General features: G+C 39.8%; 1 protein-coding gene across 4 annotated transcripts; it reads left to right on the forward strand.

Annotated features, from left to right (window-relative positions):
- Nucleotides 1–1,146: 1,146 nt before the first annotated feature.
- Nucleotides 1,147–19,691, forward strand: mier2 (mesoderm induction early response 1, family member 2). Of its 4 annotated transcripts, none has more exons than XM_010871733.3 (13): nucleotides 1,179–1,954; nucleotides 2,194–2,354; nucleotides 5,127–5,252; nucleotides 10,214–10,328; nucleotides 12,909–13,003; nucleotides 13,122–13,191; nucleotides 13,418–13,569; nucleotides 13,686–13,767; nucleotides 14,372–14,466; nucleotides 15,328–15,458; nucleotides 15,937–16,034; nucleotides 16,307–16,387; nucleotides 17,715–17,815. In XM_010871733.3, the coding sequence occupies exons 1-12, from the start codon at nucleotides 1,918–1,920 to the stop codon at nucleotides 16,360–16,362; spliced, it is 1,218 nt and encodes a 405-aa protein (XP_010870035.2). In that variant the 5' UTR covers nucleotides 1,179–1,917; the 3' UTR covers nucleotides 16,363–16,387; nucleotides 17,715–17,815. The 4 variants fall into 4 exon arrangements, with proteins under 4 accessions (XP_019904327.2, XP_010870035.2, XP_010870036.2 ...); XM_010871734.3 differs by having other exon boundaries at nucleotides 16,310–16,387; XM_020048768.3 differs by lacking the exon at nucleotides 16,307–16,387 and having other exon boundaries at nucleotides 1,147–1,194; nucleotides 17,715–19,691.
- Nucleotides 19,692–20,191: the final 500 nt, after the last annotated feature.

Raw genomic sequence — 20,191 nt, forward strand, 5'->3', positions numbered from 1 at the left:
AAACTCATTGACTATTTAAACACAATTTAAAAAGCCACAGGTGTGTGAAATTCACCTTTAATTGCCATTTTTACCTGTGTGCGTCACCTTGTGTGCCTGTAACAAGGCCAAACATTCAAGGGTATGTAAACTTTTGATCAGGGCCATTTGGGGGATTTCTGTTATCATTATGATTTAAAAAGGAGCCAAACAACTATGTGATAATAAAAGGGTTCATATGATCACTATCCTTAAATATAAGACGTGTTTTTTGCATGATCTGTCATATTTTCAAAATCAATGCAAAAATTCACAATTTCTGCAAAGGTATGCAAACGTATGATTCTAACTGTATAATTTAGGTTTTCAACACAGCAAAATGTGGAGAAGGTGAAAGGGTCTGAATACTTGGTATTCTAGTAAGCGTTACAAGTTCTACACCAAGAGCTGAACATTCCAGACCAGTTTGTGGTGTAGTATTCTACAGTGTCCTATAAACATTACATTTAGCATTCTAAAGTAAACGTTAGTAGTTTTAAATATTTCAAAAACTTTTCCAGTGATTGTTGGATCATGTCATGTTGTAATTAAAGATGCACTGTGAGATTGTGAACAATTTCTTTAGATATGTCACTAATTGTTCTTATTTCATACAGTTTATAAAGCTTACGCAACATATAAAACAGTATCTATCTACCAGCTAATGAGATAAATGCAATTACTCTGAAAGTCAAACAATATTATACTTCACATTTTTTTCTTCTAGAGTGACATTGTTATCTAGTTACTGAGCCCAAGTAGGGTGCAGTCTACAGTAGCCATATAATTCTTAACAACTAATGTACAAACCGGTCAATTTAATTATTCGGCAAAAATGGCAAGTGGTAATCAGATAGCCGTATTTCAGGATCATGGCTAAACGAACGTGATATCTATTTCAAAGGACAGCTTTATAAACTTCAGTCATTATAGCACTTCACTTGTTAGTTATTTACACCATGGCAAAAAGGCGCGACATGTTTATGAACTTGTGTAACCATACCATGCGTCAGTATTAAAAGTATACCGAGTTCACTTTAATTTCTTTATGTTTTCATTTAGTCTTCTGTTAGTATGGAACGTTGCGGCAGTAAACTAGGGTTGTACATAGAATAGGAGCTACAGCTCTACAACATCCGGGCATTCCTCAGCCTGCGCAGAAACGGAATGGCGGAGGTAAGTGAGCAAAGGGCTTGGGGAGGAAAGTGGGGACTAAATGATACTGAAACATCTTCACGTTTGAGAGCCTCTGTCAACCAAGACGGCAGATATTGATGTTGTCAATCGTATGTGGGTTACAGAAGGTTGTGAGTGGGCCAAGGGTGGATTACTAAAGAAGTAAAATGGGGGTATTTTGGCTCGGTCTCGTCTCTCCGCGTTCTTCGCGTTAAAGAGCCATTCCGATTTGTCAGATGAAGCGCTGTAAAAAAAAAAAAAAATGGAAAAACTAAAGAAAACAATGGAAGACCGGCTTCGTGATGGTGCTGAAGATGTGTTCCAGTTGTGCGCCGTTAGCGTTCATTTTGAATACAAACTTTGAGAGAAGTCTAACTTATTTGAGACTCTGCGTCTTTGGGTGGAAACGCAACCTCCAGAACTATTTCCTTCTCACTCGTGCCATTCGTGAGTCAGAGGAAGGAACGTTCAGCACCAAGTCACAGGAAAGCGCCCTGGCCCTGGTGGTCAACAACGCGTTCTAAAGTAGATCCGCCGAAGCTTTACAAAGTTCAAGTGGCCAATAATGTTGTTCCATCTGTCAGTAAAGTAGCCTATTGTTTGTGAGAGTGTTCACCCAGGAGTTTTTCGTATACAGCTGGTTTATTTACTTGTGGCGAAAACGTCTTTGATGAAAACGTGTATGTTCGATTAATGAGAGGTTCAGAAACTAAGTAAACTTGCATGAACCTGATCAGGCACCAGCTGATCCTCCATGATGGTAACGATACCTTTTGGGACACTTTTTAAGGAACATCAGGTTCTTACAGAACTTTTTTGAACAGACTTTTTGTTATACCTTTGTCCCCTTTTGTTGGGTATAGTGATAGTTTGAAGCAATTACTATTACATTTAAAGAGCAGTGGCTATGCTTACAGCATTTATCAACACACAAATCAACTTGTCTTTAGTACAACATGTTTTTGTTCAATTGAAAATCGCCCTTTGTGCGTCTGTCAGATGAATCAATGGGCTCTGGAGATCGCAGACACAGCCTAGTGGAGATTCTGAGGCAGGGACATGAGGGGCTGGAAGAAGAGTGCAGGGCCCTAGTGGAGCTGGAGAAGAACCTGGGGGCCTCGCAGGGCTGCCTAATGAAGATGACAGCACGCCCCCACGCTGTGAGTAAAGCTCCTCTAGCACCTGGCCTGTGGTCCATTCAATCAATAGCCATATGTTTTCATCTGTGCTTGGGTAAAACCGCTGCATCCCCCCAGACCAGTAGTTGGAAAGACCTAGGAACCAATACAAATCTGTATTTGATATCTGTTACAAAAAATGCCTTAAACAATGAATATAATGTATAATGCCCTAAACAATGAATTTTATTTTTGTCTATTGTTATTTGTAAAAGAAGAATGTTGTATTTGAAAGTATTTTGAAGTACTGTTTATGGGACACATTTAAAATAATTTCCAAATAGGTTTTCACCAAATATTACATCGTAAAAATCTGCTATTTCAATGACCATATCCCAGTCAGGTTCCTTTGTTATTGGTTTACTGCAATACTAAGTCATTTTTCAAATAAAAATAAAATATATAATTAAATGTGAACCCCTTCATTCAATAGCTTGTGGCACCTTCATTAGCAGTGATAACTTGGAGTAAACGTCTTCCATAGCCACTAATAATTCTCTGACATCTTTTTTGAGAGATGTTTGCCCAGTTTGTAAAAATATTTACAGAATAGTCAATTGAGTGAAGCTTGAGTGTTCTCTTGCAAGTGCTGCCAACATCAGGTCCTTCCCCAGGATCTCAATTATTATGTTCAGGATTTTGACTTGGCCAATCCAAAACACAAATCTTCTTTCTCCTGAATAATTCTTTCTTAGATCTGCTTGAATGGTTTGGGTCATTGTCTTGTTGGAAGACCCAGCTTTTTTTGGCCCAGCTTTAAGTCCTTGAGTGATTTCCTGACGTTATTTTCAAGAATCTCCTGGTTTACCTCAGTATTCATGGTTCCCTTGATGATGTGCAATTGACCAGGTCCAGAGGATGTTCACCAAACATAGCGGTTTTGATTTGTCACCAAATTTGGACTCATCTTTCAAGGGAATGGAATTCCAGAAACCTTCAGGTTTGTCCAGGTGATCTTAAGCAAAGTTAAGACAGGTAGTTTGGTTATTTTGTGACACCAGAGGCTTCTTCCTAGTTACCCTCCAATGAATGCCATTTTGATAGTGTTCTATATATTGTTGAAGCATGCACCATATTCTGAGATGCAGCAAAAGAGGTTGTTATATTTGCTTTGGCATTTACTTGATTTTGTAATTTTTCATGTGGATCTTGTAGATAACCTTTTTGTACACAATACCTATTGTCAAGCATGGTGGCAGCGGCATCTGGCTATGGGGATGCTTCTCTTTAACGGGGACAGGTACTCTGTCCAGGATAGTGTGAATAATTCTCCAAATATTAGGATAATTTGGCACAAAGCTGAAGTTTAAGAAGATTTTGACCTTTCAACATGAAACTGCACACAGCCAAATCAACCAAGGAATTGCTTGCAAAAAGACATAAATGAAATAGATTAAAAAGTGTTAAAGTAAATGTAGGAATTTAAAAATATTAAGACAAAATTTTGAGTCCCAATCATGATAACCCACAATCGGTGTGCTGTATAGTTTTTTTGGTTTCTGTCCATAGCGTAAGGCTTCAGAGCAATGACTTGAGGAATGGTTCTATGCATGTTTAGCACTGTTTGGGTTGTTGTGTGTCAAAAATGACATGTATAATAACACAGTTTGACACATAAAATAACACTATTTGACATGAAATAACATTAAATTACATCAAATTACAAACAACAATTATACAACCAGTATTAAAAAAGTTTTTTTTCTTATTCTTCGTAATCATTTAAAAGTAATAATTTGATCTAGTCATTTGTTGTCCTGAAGTCAAACTTTAGGTAATGAAAATAACTTTGCGGATGAACAAAACAAGCTAGCAGGTGCCACATTGATGTCCCAAGTAAAACGTAACAGTATTATTGCAGATAACTAGACTCACCTACTTGGGTCATTGTTCTACTGATTAATCTGCTTCCAATCCCAGCTCTCTTGCCGACTTTAGCAGGTTTTCTACCATGATGTTTCTGTACTTCACTGCATTCATTTCACCCTCTACCATCACATGCTTTCTAGGCCCTGATGCAGAGAAGCATCCCCATGGCATGGGAATGTTGTTCTCAGGATGTCTGGCTTGCATTGAACATAACTCTCAGCTCTGTGGCCAAAAAGCTTTATTTTGGTCTTATCAGACTATTGAATATTCTTCCACTTGGTTTCAGTCTCTTACATGCCTTCTGACAAACTCAAGCTGAGATTTGATGTTTTTCTGCCATTCTCCCATGAAGGCCAGTTGGTGAAGCACATCGGCTAATTTTGCAGTATGCTAAATTGGCAAGTTTTAAGGACTGACTTCTTTGGAGTTGCTATAGTCCTCTTGGTGGTCCCCCTGACTAGTGCCCTTCTCACCCAGATTGCTCAGTTTTTGAGGACAACCTGTTCTAGATAGATTCAAGGTTCTGCAATATTATGTCCATTTCATAATAGTGGACTTCACTGTTCTCCAGGGAATATTGACTTGAAATTGTTCTTATATCCTACCCCTTATTGGTCTTTTTCTACAAAACTTCTGGATTTACTTTGAATGTTCCTTTGTCTTCACTATGTCTTTTTTGCTGGGAATTCTACTAAATATGGGAGCTGAATACCGAGCCACTGTAGTATATCAAATGTACATAAATATTACCTCTATTTCCTACTTATTCTTTCAAAACTACTTTACCTGAAGTCTAGATTCTATCAGGAAATTTCAAAATGATAATGCGTTTTCTCTTTCTCTCTCTCCCTCTCTACTAAACTCTCTATCTCTTTTTATGTTTAGGGCAGCGAGATGCCCCTCGAGGAGCTGCTGGCACTGTATGGGTATGAGGTGTCTGACCCTCACCTGCAGCAAGATGGAGAGCCCAATGAGCGGGTAGCTAGTCTGCCGGACATGACACTGGACAAGGTGGTACAAATGAAGTAGATTACATGAAATATATGGAGCCAAACTGAGCTCAAATGTATTGACTGTAAGAAAAGAAAAACTTAACTAAAATATTTCATAATATGAAAAAACTAAATTCAATCGTATGAAAAAAATTGATTCAAGTGTGGAAAAAGTGTATGCTTAAATCATTAAACGGATTTTCGCGTTCGACCTTAATATGTCTTCGTTCAAACAAGTTTTTTCCACGTTTGCTTCTTCTTACGATTACAATTTCTTCCCAACTTCGTTCGAGTCATGTTTTCTCAGAACCAAGTTTTGAGCCTCTATTGGCGTTGAGGCAGGGCTTTATCTGGGCATTGAATTCTCGCACCCGATTAGCTATGAATCAGACCATTATTAGGTGAAAATCATAGCCTTTCCATGCACTGCTTTCCCAGTGCAACCTGTGGAGATAATTTTAAGAATTGTATAAACTAGGCGAAATGTGTACATTTAAACAGATGAATAAACTGTTATTCCTAGTTTGCATCGACGTCACTTTTGCCGTGGTCACAGACACAGATATTGATGAAAGTTTAACGTGTTCAAGTGATTGAAGTAAGACAGGGGTTAATTACCATTTGTTCTAAGACTAATGGTTTGGAAACATCACGGGAAAAAAAAATCCAGTAAATGAGTCAAGTATAAACTTTTTCCGCATTTGAATATTGTTTTTTGCCAATTTTTAACAATAAGAACAACTGTATATTAAATAAACATCGATAGTTATTAATTAGTTAAATAAACCATTGCACACACATTAGACCGTGCACTGATAGGCCTGACGAGCCCATGAGTTTGCCATGTTTTATATGCTCCTGTCACCCTGGTCACCCTTTATCTGGGGGGAGATTATGTTGGGGTACATAGTACCTCCAGAACACGTTAAACTTTCATCAATGTCCGTGTCTGTGACCACGGCAACAGTGACGTCGATGCAACCTGTGAATAACAGTTTATTATTCTGTTTAAATGTACACATTTAGCCTATATCATACAATTCTTAAAATTATCTCCACAGGAAAATTATCTCCATAGAAATAATAACATAGAAAATAAGTCAAATATAACCAAGGAATGTTCATGAAACACAAGAACATGCAAAATACAGCAGTAATTCCTTCAGTGTAGTCCAGTTTCAAATCCAGGTAAAGTACCAAGGTAAGGAAAACCCCAAATAAGCTCAGATGTAAGGACCTTTAAATATAAATATATTTTATCTGCTCAGGAAAAAAATATCCAAAGGATATGTGTAAAGCACATCCCCAAAAGATAATGTAGGCCATCAAAATAGCCTTATGAAATGTTGTCCTTAAAGTTTAGTTGGATGAACCACCAAAAGAAAAAATGTTGAGAAAGTAAACTAACAAATTTTTCCTGTTACCTTTTTATCTCGTTAAACCACAGTCTTTGAAAATGTCAAACAATAGAACCTTGGCTAACTAGAGCTATGCAGAAGTTGACCTTTTAGGAAACGTGGCTAGGCCTTCCTACTTGGAGTTAGTTGGCCATAAAACAGGCATCTACTTTCTACAATGGTTGGAGTTTGGTCCACACCAGATCATCCCAATCAGAAGAAACATGTTGCTGTTTGTGAAAGTAGTTTATCTTGAGCTTTGGAGACATTGTCAGGATGGCCTATTGCCTCACAGGCGCTCAGTCGGCATTCTGGGCAGGTTCAGGTGACATGCAATGGAGCCTCTCAAGCAGACCCTTCCGTTTCTATCCCACAACACATTCAGAAGGTGTTAATCCAGTTGATTCCTGCGATGCAGTGTTAGAGAAGCAGAACACTGGCAACTAGCTGTCGCAGGTATTGTACTTGTTCATCACAGAGGATGAGTTCTGAAAGATTTGTCTGTAGTCTTCCGATACCAGATTAGAAACGATATTAGAGATTACTTGATCAGTATCAGTTAAGGCTTGTAATTTGTATCTATAATGTACCTCTGGTTTTTACTCATTCCTCCTTCCTCATATTTAACCAGTAGGCAACTCCCAGTGTTTAGGGTAGGGATTAACCGGGGTCTAATGAAAAACAACATCAAAACGTATCTGTTCCTGGAAAGCACTATAGTTGAGGCTCAGGAATATGTGATGCAAATACACTCGATAGGACTTCTTTATGGGCAACAACATTTTTGTTACAATGCATTGAGAAACAGGAGTTTCTATAGGAGTAATTTCTATAACTGGTAGTCTAAACACTGCCACACGTGCAACAGGTTATCAAGCTGTGGGCTTGGTGTCTACCCCACCAACAAACCAAATGGTGACCCCTGCTGGTAGAAATGGAAGAAGGAAAGTCCTGTGTCTACTGGTAGACTATAAAATTAAGGGATTTCCTGTGTCTACTGGTAGACTATAACATTAAGGGAATTCCTGTGTCTACTGGTAGACTATAACATCAAGGGACATTGTTGCCACTCTTTTTTGGGCCTTTCACCCATCCCCACAGTGTTTCCTGTACAAATGTGTGCTAATACATGGCATCAAAGAGAACATTGCAATGGAATGAGCTCAGTAGCAACTCCAGCACGATTCAATTGGAGAGAGCAGTCCCATTATTGGCAGATTGGCCAAGGCCTTTTCTCCCTGAAGGCTTTCTGCCTCCAAACTGAGGAAGGATTTTGCTGTCGCACACTCAGTGACTCATAGTGACCTGTATATGTTGGAGAGACCTGCTAATCTCACTCACAGTTCCCACTCTGACCTGCTCATCCACTGACTGCCCAGTTCCCTTTATTGTCCAACTTCAAATAGGTTGACAGCCATCTGCACTGATCTGTCTGGTAACTCGCAAACACTCCTGGGATATCTTCAGCATAGGGCTGTCACAATATCAGATTTTCGCTACACGATTATCGTGGCCAAAATAATTCATGGTAACAATGTTATCGCGGTATCTGCAGAAAATATGAAGGGAAGAAAATTATATCAGTCAAATTCATCTTCTACGTTGTTTAATGTGGTTTTGTTTCCTATTTTTTGGAATTAATTACACTCAAAATACAAGTATATGGAGGTGGAGAGAGTCTGTAACCATAACTGTACAAATAAAAAATAAAAGCGTACAAAAAGAACAATGACAACTTAATGGATAGTGAAAAGGCAACTAGATGAACTGATAAACAAAAGATCCACAAGGCCTAACACTGAGAGGTGTTTTAGGAAAAATACAAAACATTTTCACCTAGCGAATAGGCTACGAAAAGGCATTAATTCAAACGCTAGTGTACAGTTCCAGACTCGTCGTTTAAGCACATGCATCATTTGTGCATGAATAAGCTATGAATAAGCTTTGGAAAAATACAACGTCCTTTTTTCCATGTGAATAGGCTACAGAAACGGCGCGTCTTTGCGGATCTCTCCCCGGGGTTCTCGTGGGGCTAACAAGTTGATTTCAACACCAGTGCATTGGTCCAGTCTCCTTGTTTAAGCACAAGCATCATTTGTCTATAGGTGACATGAATAAGGTATAAAAACTGAGAGGGTTTTCTTGAAAAATACAACTTCAGTTTCACCTAGTTAATACCATATTTTCATATGTGTATTATTAACATGATATCAATATTTCATTTCTTAAATAACACGGTTATCGTCAATACCGGTATCTCGCGACACCCCTACTTCAGAAGTAGTTTGATGTGCTTTTTTAATGTTGAACTGTTACTTAATTGACATAACCTGTCAAATAACCCCTATTAAATTCTGAGTCTGATTCACCTGATCCGAACTCTTTATCACATTGCGATATATTCATGCGGAGTAACTTTTAAATGGCCAATTCTACATCTGGCAAAGAAGTATAGAGGTTGTAGCACCAGTATTGACCTAATCAAAATGTGCTTGAAAATGAGCTAAAAATGTCAGACAATTTAGCTAGATAGTTTGCTTGCTTGCTAGCTCAGCTGAGCAAATGTCCAACCCATAAGGTGTTAAGAGTAAAATTCAACTTAATTTCAATACCAGAATTTGAATCCCAGGGGTCCTGCAGAGTGCAGGGTAATTGGCCAGCACCATCCTGGGTTAGTGGTTAGCAATCAAATATGCTTGCATTGCCTTGTCATACTCTAGTGACTCTTTATGGTAGCTTGGGTTTCTGTAAGCTTAAGCAAGGTTGAAGAGTGTGTTCCTTCCAACAAATTCTGAAAGAATTCCTGGTTCAGCGTGATTAGAACCAGAACAGCATCAGATGTGCTTCAGAAGACTTGACTGTATAAAATTCCTTGGGAGTTGCTGTGATGTAAGAGTAAAAAATATAGAAAGATTTACCAAATATATATGAAAGAATAAACAAATGAAGCTCAGTTCTGATCTGCAGTGATGAATGTTAGTGCGCTGATTATTGCAGACTGCCTTCAATATGATATTATCCAAAAGTTACAGTAGTACAGAGGCTTGTCATGTGAGAACAAAGTTATTTGCAGGTAATAATCCCAACAACCCAAAATTTGCCAATTAGTACATTGTTTGTGTATATGGCTCTTTGAAACGCTTTTGGTTACGCAATTATGTATCTCAAGTGAGCCTTCCATTTCAGTTTCAAAGGATTTCGAGTAAGGTGTTTGAGTATGGTTTTCTCTGGGGATGTGCTTGCAACCACAGACAGATTGTTTGAAAGAGAGTTCCTTTTCAAAAAAACACTTCAGGCGTTTTTGTGAGAACCTATCAAATCTCGAGCCATTTGTTACACAAATAATGCACCAACAAACAGACTCTGGTCCAGACCAGTGTGTTACAGGTCTCTCATTATGTCTCAGGTAAGTAATGTCAGCCAGCCTAGTGCACTCCTGCATTCATGGCATTACATGATGTTATGGCACTGATATAATGTCTAGTCATGATGTCTTGTCCATTATGAAATTATTTCAGACGGCCTGTCCACAGTCTACAAACACAAAATAATCAATTGCTACTGTTCCATTCTGTTGTTTCAGGACCAGATTGCTAATGATCTTTTCTCAGGAGAGGATGAAGAGGAGTCATCAGCTGATGACCTCACTCCCTCTGTCACCTCGGAAGCCTCAGACCTCCTTCACCAACACCTAAGAGGTACATATGATGAATTATGTCATATAAAGAACCATGCTAGTATATATTCTATATATAGGTTACAACAAAGGGACCTCTTCCCATAAATAGACATCTGCCCATCGTTCAAATAAAATATGTGTTTATAGCAAGGTTTATTTTTTGTACCGCAAATGTGTTACAGTGTTAAGAGGATGTGTACCCTGTAAAAAAATGTTTTGTTGACCTACATATATTTGGTCTTTAGGTCAACCTTATTGCCCGATAAAGGTGGTGTTACTCAATAAATAACCATTTGTAGTCATTTATATGCACTTAAAACATAAATGTAATCTCTTTGAGCAAAATAATCAGTGTACCTCTACCATTCCTTCAAATTGCCAGAATTCCGCAAAACAACGAAAACATAAATGAATTTTAAGATGTGACTTAATTTTTTTGGTAGGACTCCCTTAGCCCTTCATAAACACATTTAATGCACATTTAGGACATTTACATGTTAAAAGAAAATAGCAGAATGTTTTTCAATACTACACAAATGACCGGAATGGGTAGCTACTCTGACAATGACAAACGGAGGTTAGCCTACTTGAAATTACCTGGTCTTGAATGCAAATGCCAGCCTAGGCCAATGAGGAGACAGATTGTTATTGAATGTTAGGAGAAAATCTATATACTGGGCTAAAGTAGTGGGCTCAAACATGGGCTTAGACTTAACAATGGCAATTCTTCATGATGATCTCAAAATAATCTCAGTGTTTCCCCCTGTAATAACAGCGGGGAGGCACCGCTGCATCACAATTTGATATAAATAAGGTAGCCATCATCTGTGCGACAACCAAAGGTAGCTAGCTGGCTGACAAACTGTCACAACTCAATAGCTACAGTATATTAGCGCCATGCAGGCAACTTTAGAGATTCAACAGCAACAGTAAGACCTCTGGTTTTCGTATTTTGCCTTGAAAACAAGTCTACGGTGAAACGTCATATAGGCAACATTTGGCAGCAACTATAAGATTCAGATTTTCGTATTTTGCCTTCAAAATAGAAGTCTGTGGTGTGTATATATGGTGGGTAAGTTAATGTAGAAAACATTTATAAATGTATGTGAATTGGCACATCTAGTTTGTTGTTGTAGACAAATGTTATCAGCTAGACTAAAGTTGTGCTAGTGCCTCAATTTTGCATGTTATTAGTAGATATCTGGATAATCAATGAAAGATTCTATCAGAAATAACAGAACGTGCTAAAATTAGAAGGACAGAATTGTATAAAATGCACAGGTAATCTGTTTGTATTATCAATGTGTCTAATGTATTGTATCTCAATTAGCCTACCGTTAACTAGCTAGGTTAATTAGATTCTCTTATTCATGACAGCTACTATGTAATCAGAAGAAACAATCCGAAACAATAAGTTTGTTTACCAGGCCAGTATGAAGGGACATAATTGATTTCTCTCCTTTTGTCCTCATCATTCACCTTCCCCTCATCATTCACGCACACCATACGACCACCTTGATTGCTGCGGCTTTGCTGTTCATACATTGCAGCCCTAGCAAATTATATAGTTGCTTAAATATCTATTTTTCCCCATTTACTTTAACATTACATCATTGGTGTGTTAGAAATCAGCCGTTTCATATAGTGGTTGAAATAAAGATGGTGTACCCAGAGAGAGTCATTCAATTATTTATTGCAGCATTTAATAGTGTTGTTACAGACTCGATCCTTGGTCTTACAAACTCGAGCTCATCTCACTCAATCTCAAAGAAACTTCAGGTTGTCCTCACCTTTTATAGATATCCCAAACAGAATACACATTCCAGTACTGCAAGCCCATTGGCTAATTACTGTCGCGCTTTGAATGAACGTGACTTCCTGTGTATGGATAAAGAGATGGTCTTTTGCTATCTAAACATAACAAGCATACACTTCAACAGTTGTATCAGGTATTTGTCGTTTTTCATGAACGGGACCTGTTGATGGGGGATAATGCAAATTATATACTGGACGACCGGTGTGGTATATGGCCAGAAAGCATTGCGGAGTGCCTTGACCCAGAACAATTGAAGAGTCTAATCTAATAAACCTGTAGAAATGCTGAGAAGGACAAGCAATACATGCAAGAAAGACCTCAAACATCACACAGTTTTAGCACATCTAAAAAGAACAGTTGGCAAAAATTCCTCCCTGTCGATGTAGCGATGGACAGACCCAGGGTGGTATGACCGATTTCTTTAGGGAGTAGAGTAATTGCTGTGCCCTCTTGACAATACTAGTGGACATGATGGTCCCTGACAGTTGCTTTACTATGTAGGCACGGAGGATCTCAGAGCTGCTGACGCTGTTTACCTGCAGTCGTGTTGATGTGAATTGGGGCATGTTCCCTCCTCTCTTTCCTCATGATTTTGCTGATGTTGAGGGTGAGATTAGCATATCTCCCTTTAGGCTGACTCCTCAATCTTAATCTCCTGTCAATAGTATATAAATTAAGATTAAACATATCAAAAAGACACATTTTCAGTGGGTGTATTTTCCTTCTCACAGTGCATGAAACCATGACATAACTGTATAATTGCAGCCCATGTGTTTTCCCCAGCACATTCCCTGGCAGAAAAAGACACCTTAGTTGGCTCCTCAGAGGAAGATTCAGACGATGGTGGTGCCTTTATTACCTCCAACGATGGACACAAGGTGAAACACATGGGCTAATCAGCCGCGCTACAGTTTTTACATTTTCTTTTTATGTACACTTGCATCAAAGTGTATTAAAAACCTGTTTTCAGGAGTGTCTTTCTGACTTATTTCTTAGGACATCATGGTGGGTTCCATGTACCAAGCCAAAATCCCTCCTCTTAGCCCGTACACAGACCAAGAGAAAGGTAACCATCATTTTCCCTCATTTGTTGACCGGGTGGACGGCTGGAATGTGACTCATCTTCTATGTTGCGCAACTGCAATGAATGAGTGAACAGACTTTTCAGACTCACCTCAGTTTTTAAGTCCATCCTCATCAGTGTCCCTATTTTTGTCTTTCCCCCTCCCTCCTTTCCTTTCCCCCTGTCTCCCCATTCATCCCCCTCATTGTGTTTATCCTCCCCCCTCCAGTGTATGAGAATGAAGACCAGCTGTTGTGGACTCCAGACATGCTCTCCAGCCCAGCTGTGGAGGAGTTCCTACTGAGTGCCCAGAGACGAAGAAGACAGGATGGGACTGTCGACATCCTTATCAACGGGGGCATAATCAAAGACAATGAACAGGTGCAAAGTGGCTTGGTATAGAGGAAGAGAGTGCTGGGGGTTTCAGTTCAGTTCATATTGTAATCACTGACTCAGCCTTCTATCATATCTCTCTGACCTCTGTTTCCTCCTTACAGGCTTTGTATGAGCTGGTGAAGTGCAACTTCAATGCAGAGGAGGCACTGAGACGACTGAGCTTTAATGTCAAAGTGTATAGCGGTGAGTCTCTCCACAACTCTGAGAGTCTGATTTGTAGTAATATGTCGTGTTACTGCAACATCTTGCTAGTAACAACAACTTTGTAAACTTACTGTGAACTTATTATGAGTCATTAGTGGCCTCAAAGGATTAATTCAACTAAATGCAGTTTCGTCATTGAGAATTAATCTTCTTCAACTCTACAACCACCCATGTAAATAAATACACATTTTCTTAATTATCTTCAACTTTTTAGTTTCTGGATGCTTTAAGTATTCAGAATTTCAGTACATTTAAAAAAATCTATTTAGTTTCTTTGGAATTGTAAATTCTTTGTTGGTTTCTTTGGAAATACAGTTAATTGGTGGACGTACTTGAATGATTGTCAATATTCTTGTATAGTAGCAGTAGGTCTAATATTTATCTCTAGGACTAGTCTTCATAAAGTGTTGTATCTTATTCATATCAGTAAATCTACTTCGAAAACCCTTTGTTAATACTTGCTTTGATCTGTCCCTTGACTTTGGGGAGTCTAGGTTAAATTATAGCATATAGCACTGTCAAATCTACCAACTTATATTTGTTGCCTACATTCCACCCTTAATGCTGTTTGTCTTCTTTGCAGAAGAGCTGTGTGCCTGGAGTGAGGAGGAGTCTCGAAACTTTGAACATGGCTATCGAGTTCATGGGAAGAACTTCCATCTGATTCAGGCCAATAAGGTGAGTCCTTGCAAAAATAGATTTGCTACATTTGTTTTCCATCAGCCTGATTTTTTTTGTATGGGCAGTACAAAAGCAACTGAGAATGAGTCAGGCAACTGTATATATTTCAGTAATGGCCAAGACTGGCATAACACAATAGCTCTGTTGAAAGCTGCATCATCGTTTTACTGTTTTCCCATGGGTTTGTTTGTCTAACTGCTTTCCACTGGCTTTAGGTGTCTTACTGCTCTCAACTGGGTTTATGTGTCTTACTGCTTTCCCATGGGTTTAGGTGTCTTACTACTCTCCACTGGGTTTAGGTGTCTTACTGCTTTCCCATGGGTTTATGTGTCTTACTGCTTTCCCATGGGTTTATGCGTCTTACTGTTTTCCCATGGGTTTATGCGTCTTACTGATTTCCATTGGGTTTTATGTGTCTTACTGCTTTCCCATGGGTTTGTGTCTTACTGTTTTCCCATGGGTTTATGTGTCTTACTGCTTTCTTCTGGGTTTAGGTATCTTACTGTTTTCCACTGGGTTTATGTGTCTTACTGCTTTCTTCTGGGTTTAGGTATCTTACTGTTTTCCACTGGGTTTATGTGTCTTACTGCTTTCCAATTTGTTTAATGTGTCTTACTGCTCTCCACTTGGTTTACGTGCCTTACAGCTTTCAACTGGGTTTGGTATCTTACTGATCTCCACTGGGTTTGTGTCTTACCCTTCTCCATTGGGTTTATGTGTCTTACTGCTTTCCACTGGGTTTAGGTATCTTACTGCTCTCCATTAAGTTTGTGTCTTTCTGCTTTGTACTGGGTTTGGTATCTTACTGCTCTCCACTGGGTTTGTGTCTTACTCTTCTCCACTCGGTTTACTTGTCAGGTACGCACACGGTCGGTGGGAGACTGTGTGGGGTATTACTACATGTGGAAGAAGTCTGAGCGCCATGAGTACTTTACCCAGCAGACCACCAGGCTGGGCCGCAAGAAGTACTGTCTGCAGACAGGGAACATGTGAGTAACAATGTAGACGGGAGCCAGTATATCTCACTGCCTTGTTGGCACCAGCCGAGTTGGCACACCCAACTGAGAATCTAAAATAGTGAGTTGCTTGGTAAAACTACATTTATACAGACATATTTTGAAAATTAATGTCTGCTCTGTTACTGGACAACCCTAATATGGAAACAGCAGAACCATGGGGCCTCATTTAACAAGATTGTGTAGAAACAATCCAAAAATGTCTACTTAGGAAAGGAATAAAGAATATGCGTATGCATAGAAAAGTGGGATTTATCAAAAAATCGGGCCGTGTTTTCTTATTACTGGTAGGGGTGTTTATTATGTTGAGCTGATGTGAAGCTAGGATGGAAATAAAATAAAGTAGCAACAGAAAAGGATTCGAATTTCTAAACTGAATACAGAAATGAGTACAAGCTGCTGTTAGAACTTCCCTTTTCTCATGGGCTTTTCCTACTGGTTTCTGTTCCAGGGATGACGGTGACCAGGATGGAGACGTTGGAGAGATGGAAGGATGCTCCCAGATTGAGCCACCCTCCCCTCCACCAGTCACTGATCGCAACAAACCAGGTAACCACCACCCTGCTCCTGATTCCCCCCCAGAGCACTCTGCTGAGTCCAGACCTAGTAGAACAATGGACCCACATGCTAAATCACCCATGTCACCACACTCTACCTTAGTGTTGTTTGTTTTTATTTATCGTTTTCATAACATTGTTTGCTCCAGTTTGTGTTGTGTTCATGAACATATGATTTGAAGCATTTTGACCCCACCTGTCTGTGCTTTCCCATTGGCTTGTGTGTTTCCCTGTTTCTGCCTGTGTACTGATGTGGTGCTGCAGAAGAGGAGGGCCGTCCCCGTCGCAGACGAACGCCCCGCTTTCTCTTAAAGCCCTGAACTCACAGCACACAGGCCCCTCTAGGTAAACACTCTAACCAGATAGTATCACCTGGTAACGGCTGGAATTTGACAGGGCCGCCTGGTAAAGCCACTAACCAGACAGGGTCACTTAGTAAAGACTAACCAGACATTGCCAGCAGGTTAAGTCTTTAATCAGACAGGGCCAGCATGTAAAAGCTAACCAGACATGGCCATCTGGTAAAGATTCTAACCAGACAGGGCTATCTGGTAAAGACTCTCTAACCAGGTGGGCCACCTGGTAAAGGCTCTCTAACCAGGTTGGCCACCTGGTAAAGGCTCTAATTGCACAGGCCTGGTTAAGATTCTCACCAGACTGGGCCATCTGTAAGTATCCATAGCAAAGGCATGCAGTGGTCAACAAGATGTGAAGAAACTGTTAGCTTGTTGGTATTTCTCACTCTAAACTTGGACAAAACTCACAAGCTATCCTGTCACCTCAAAAAAGGTTTTGGACTGATCTGATAACGTTGAAGCTTTTTCGATAACCATGTTAGGATCTCAGTAAGAAATAATAGTACAGAAAGACTGCACAGCCAAGCATAAGGGAGTAAATGGCCCAATATGTCATGGATCTATTTAGTTTAGTCCAGCCTGTATCATGGTTATTGATCTAAAATAACAAGCACCACCTGGCCCTATCCCAGTGTATTGTGTTGGGGCCTGTCAAAGCTCTGCTACCTAATATACTAATCCCACTGGGATCCTCGAAGCCCACAGTATTTAACAGGCAGACAGATTCATTCAATATTTAGTCTATTTCCTATAAAGCTGAATAATATATTATTGACAGTTTTACAGACAATGCTCCATTGCGTTCCTAACTTCCTCCAATTTCAGCTGTTTCTGCTGTTAGTTGAAATGATAAACCCAAACCAGTTTTGTGAGGTTGTAACTAGAGCAGGCTTTTTGTCAGGAGACTTTGAAGGCATTATGTTTCTAAGGCCATGATGAACTGGCATGCAATTTAACATACCAAACCAAATGCATGATCAAATCACAGAAAAGTCTGTTATTGGAGCGTCAGTTTTTGTTTTGGTGATTTGCCAACTTTCACAAAGTTTCATGAATATACTGTATGAATGACATTATTTAAACCAACAATTTTCATGATCTTACAGTCACCAGGAGCTTTGCTGTATGGTACTAATTTCTGCAACTAACATTTTGTAAATGTAAGCTACTTCCTCAACAATGTTACCTCAGCTTTTTTTTTATGTTGCTGATTGGAAGAAAACAAAATGTTGGAAGCCATGGCCAATGTTGCAGTCATTGGTGGTTATTGATTTAGTGCTTTTCAAGTCTCTAGTAATTATTCTGTCATTGTCTAGATGCTGAGGTTCAGATGGAGGTTTTGGAGCTGTGTGGTGCTCCTTGTCCCAGCCCACAGAGGGAGCGGCAGTTTACTCACTCCACTCAACTCCCAACTGTGGAGGACCAGCATCAGGAGTCCTTTCTGAATTGTCCTAGCCCGGGACACTGTCCCACAGCCCCCCCTGCCCATCTCCCCCCGTCTCCCCAGCCCTACGGAATCCCGCTGTCCCCCTCAGGGGTGTGTCCCCTTCTGGGCTCTGGCTTCTACCAGCTGCAGTTGGAACCATTTCTGCCCGATGGCCTGTCCACTGGGCCCGAAGGTGGGGCTTCTGATCGGCTGCAGGTGGACTTCTCTTTGTCCTCCACCCCCCAACCCTTACCTGCCATCCCCACCTCTGTTTCTGTCACTTCTGACTTTGGATCCATCAGCAGTTGCCTGTGTTCTGCGGCCCTGTGCCCGCCTCATGTCCAGCACCCCCACTCTCTCACCCAGTGAGGGACTGAAAAGGCCTGTCTTTACCCTGGAGGACCTTTTAATATTTCCTGGGTTTTCTATACTTACAAGTACAGATAAAGTGAACTCCGACCAGGTGGGATGGTGTCAAGCTGCCCAAGGGAAAAACTGTGTTTTTCAAGGTAGATGGGCCTACCGGTATCCGAGTGTTTACCAAGTGAGTCCCACTGCTGACAAAGCACAATGGCTCACCTAGCTGTCTGTTCTGAAAGGGCAGTCACTCCACAGGAATGTTCCCAGTTCTTGCTGATAGATTTTCTGGGACTGGAAAGAGTGTGGGCTTGTTGATAGCTCAAAGGCCAAAGCCTGATGTTTGTTGCACTAGCCTCCTCTTCAACCAGAGACTGGGATTTCCCCTCCTTCACTGATTTCAAAATGTTACATAGAAATAGTGTACAGCAGACAGCCATGACCAGGAGTCCTTGATGCTTTCTTATGGCACAAGATAGTTCTGATAAGACTGTTTCTATGAGCAGGTTTCAGTCTTCTGCACTTCTGTAGGACTCTTCACCCCTCTGACTGTGGACCTCTTAGGATCAGCCTCCTGGTTCACTGTGATTCCACCTCTTGGACATCCACGGGTGAAATGTCAGGTTTTTATTCCGTATGTTTGCAATGAAAGGTCTGTTTAAAGAGTCTATGAAACAATGCTTTCCATCACAATGTTAGTTCTTCGTTCCCAATTGTTCCTTGGAAGGTTTGCAATAAGAACCCTGAGATTGTGATGGAGACGTTTTATATTGTTTCCAATTTGTGTTATTATTTGAAATGTCTTGTGCAGTACCAAACTCCCACAATTCCCTGATGACCACGGTAGGGCACATTAGCCTATGTTTAGCCTGTCATGACAACACATGTACATGCTAATGTAGGTAAGTCACTGTCATGACAACACATGTACATGCTACTGTAGGTAAGTCACTGAATACAAAGTTACTCAGGTTTTGTGGTCCTCTGGCTTCTTCTGTATATAAACTCCAGTTGTTTTGTGTGTTTGAGTGTTGAATATGTCCTGAACCACACCTCCAACGTTGGGGATATCTGTGACAATGAAAAAACCCAACAGGAGTGAAGGACAAAAACGAGTGTTTGACAAGTGTGCAACGTTATGAACATTGCCACTTGATAATGTGATATATACTGTTTAGAGCTAATACAGCTATATACCCCAGGTTTCACTGATGCTGTACAGTATTTTGCCACTAGAGGACCTCAGATTTTACTTCCCTGCCTCTGCTCAGGTGGGCTAAGAGACAATCCGTCCTCTGAGCTTTCTGCCCTGATGGCTGGAAAACTCCATGTCTTTATTTATTCCCAATTTTCTATTAAAGGTGGGGTCTTCCTCTTCTCCCTGCTCTTACCTGATATGTTCTTGATCTGTATTTTGTCCAGCTGTCTACAGGAAGTTCTGGATGTTGACTTTTGGAGCAGGAAAGGGGGTAAACACTCTTGGTTGTTTTTTTGTTTTTTTTAGCATTTATATCAAACTGCTTCTGTTTAAATGTTGGTTTGTAATTATAATTATTATATTTTGTAAAAACAAAAATAACCTATTAAAAGTGCACACATTGACAAATAGTGAGTCATTACAAATGTCCACACACATAAACATACATATACCAGTACTTGATTCCTAGTGTGGTCAGCAAAAATGTTTAAAAACCTGAATCAAATTCAACATTGAACCCATTCTCGGTACTTGCTTGGGTTTAAACTAAAGTGCAGGCATCAAATTAATCTGAATCCGCTATACATTCTTTTATTGAATATAATTGTATTTATATTTTTTATTGAATATCATTTTATTTGAACCATGTTGTACATTCATCAATGAAACCGAACGATGTTGGGTTGCTTCCTCAATGGAAAGTGACTAATATTTTTAGGATACAGATGTACACTGTTTTCTTTTTTTCAGAATAAGATTGTAATATATATCATTTTAGTGTAGTACAACAGTTTTTTACAGTTGTACTACAC

This window comes from Esox lucius, chromosome 8 (genome assembly GCF_011004845.1).
Source record: "Esox lucius isolate fEsoLuc1 chromosome 8, fEsoLuc1.pri, whole genome shotgun sequence".
Lineage (NCBI taxonomy): Eukaryota > Metazoa > Chordata > Actinopteri > Esociformes > Esocidae > Esox > Esox lucius.

Excerpts from the sequence above, each read along its gene's own strand:
- mier2 (XM_010871732.4), top strand. The coding sequence starts at position 1,918 with ATGAACCTGATCAGGCACCAGCTGATCCTCCATGATG. Across the intron at positions 10,329-12,908 it reads CCTTCACCAACACCTAAGAG|CACATTCCCTGGCAGAAAAA; the intron begins GTACATATGATG and ends TGTTTTCCCCAG. Across the intron at positions 14,467-15,327 it reads ATCTGATTCAGGCCAATAAG|GTACGCACACGGTCGGTGGG; the intron begins GTGAGTCCTTGC and ends TTTACTTGTCAG.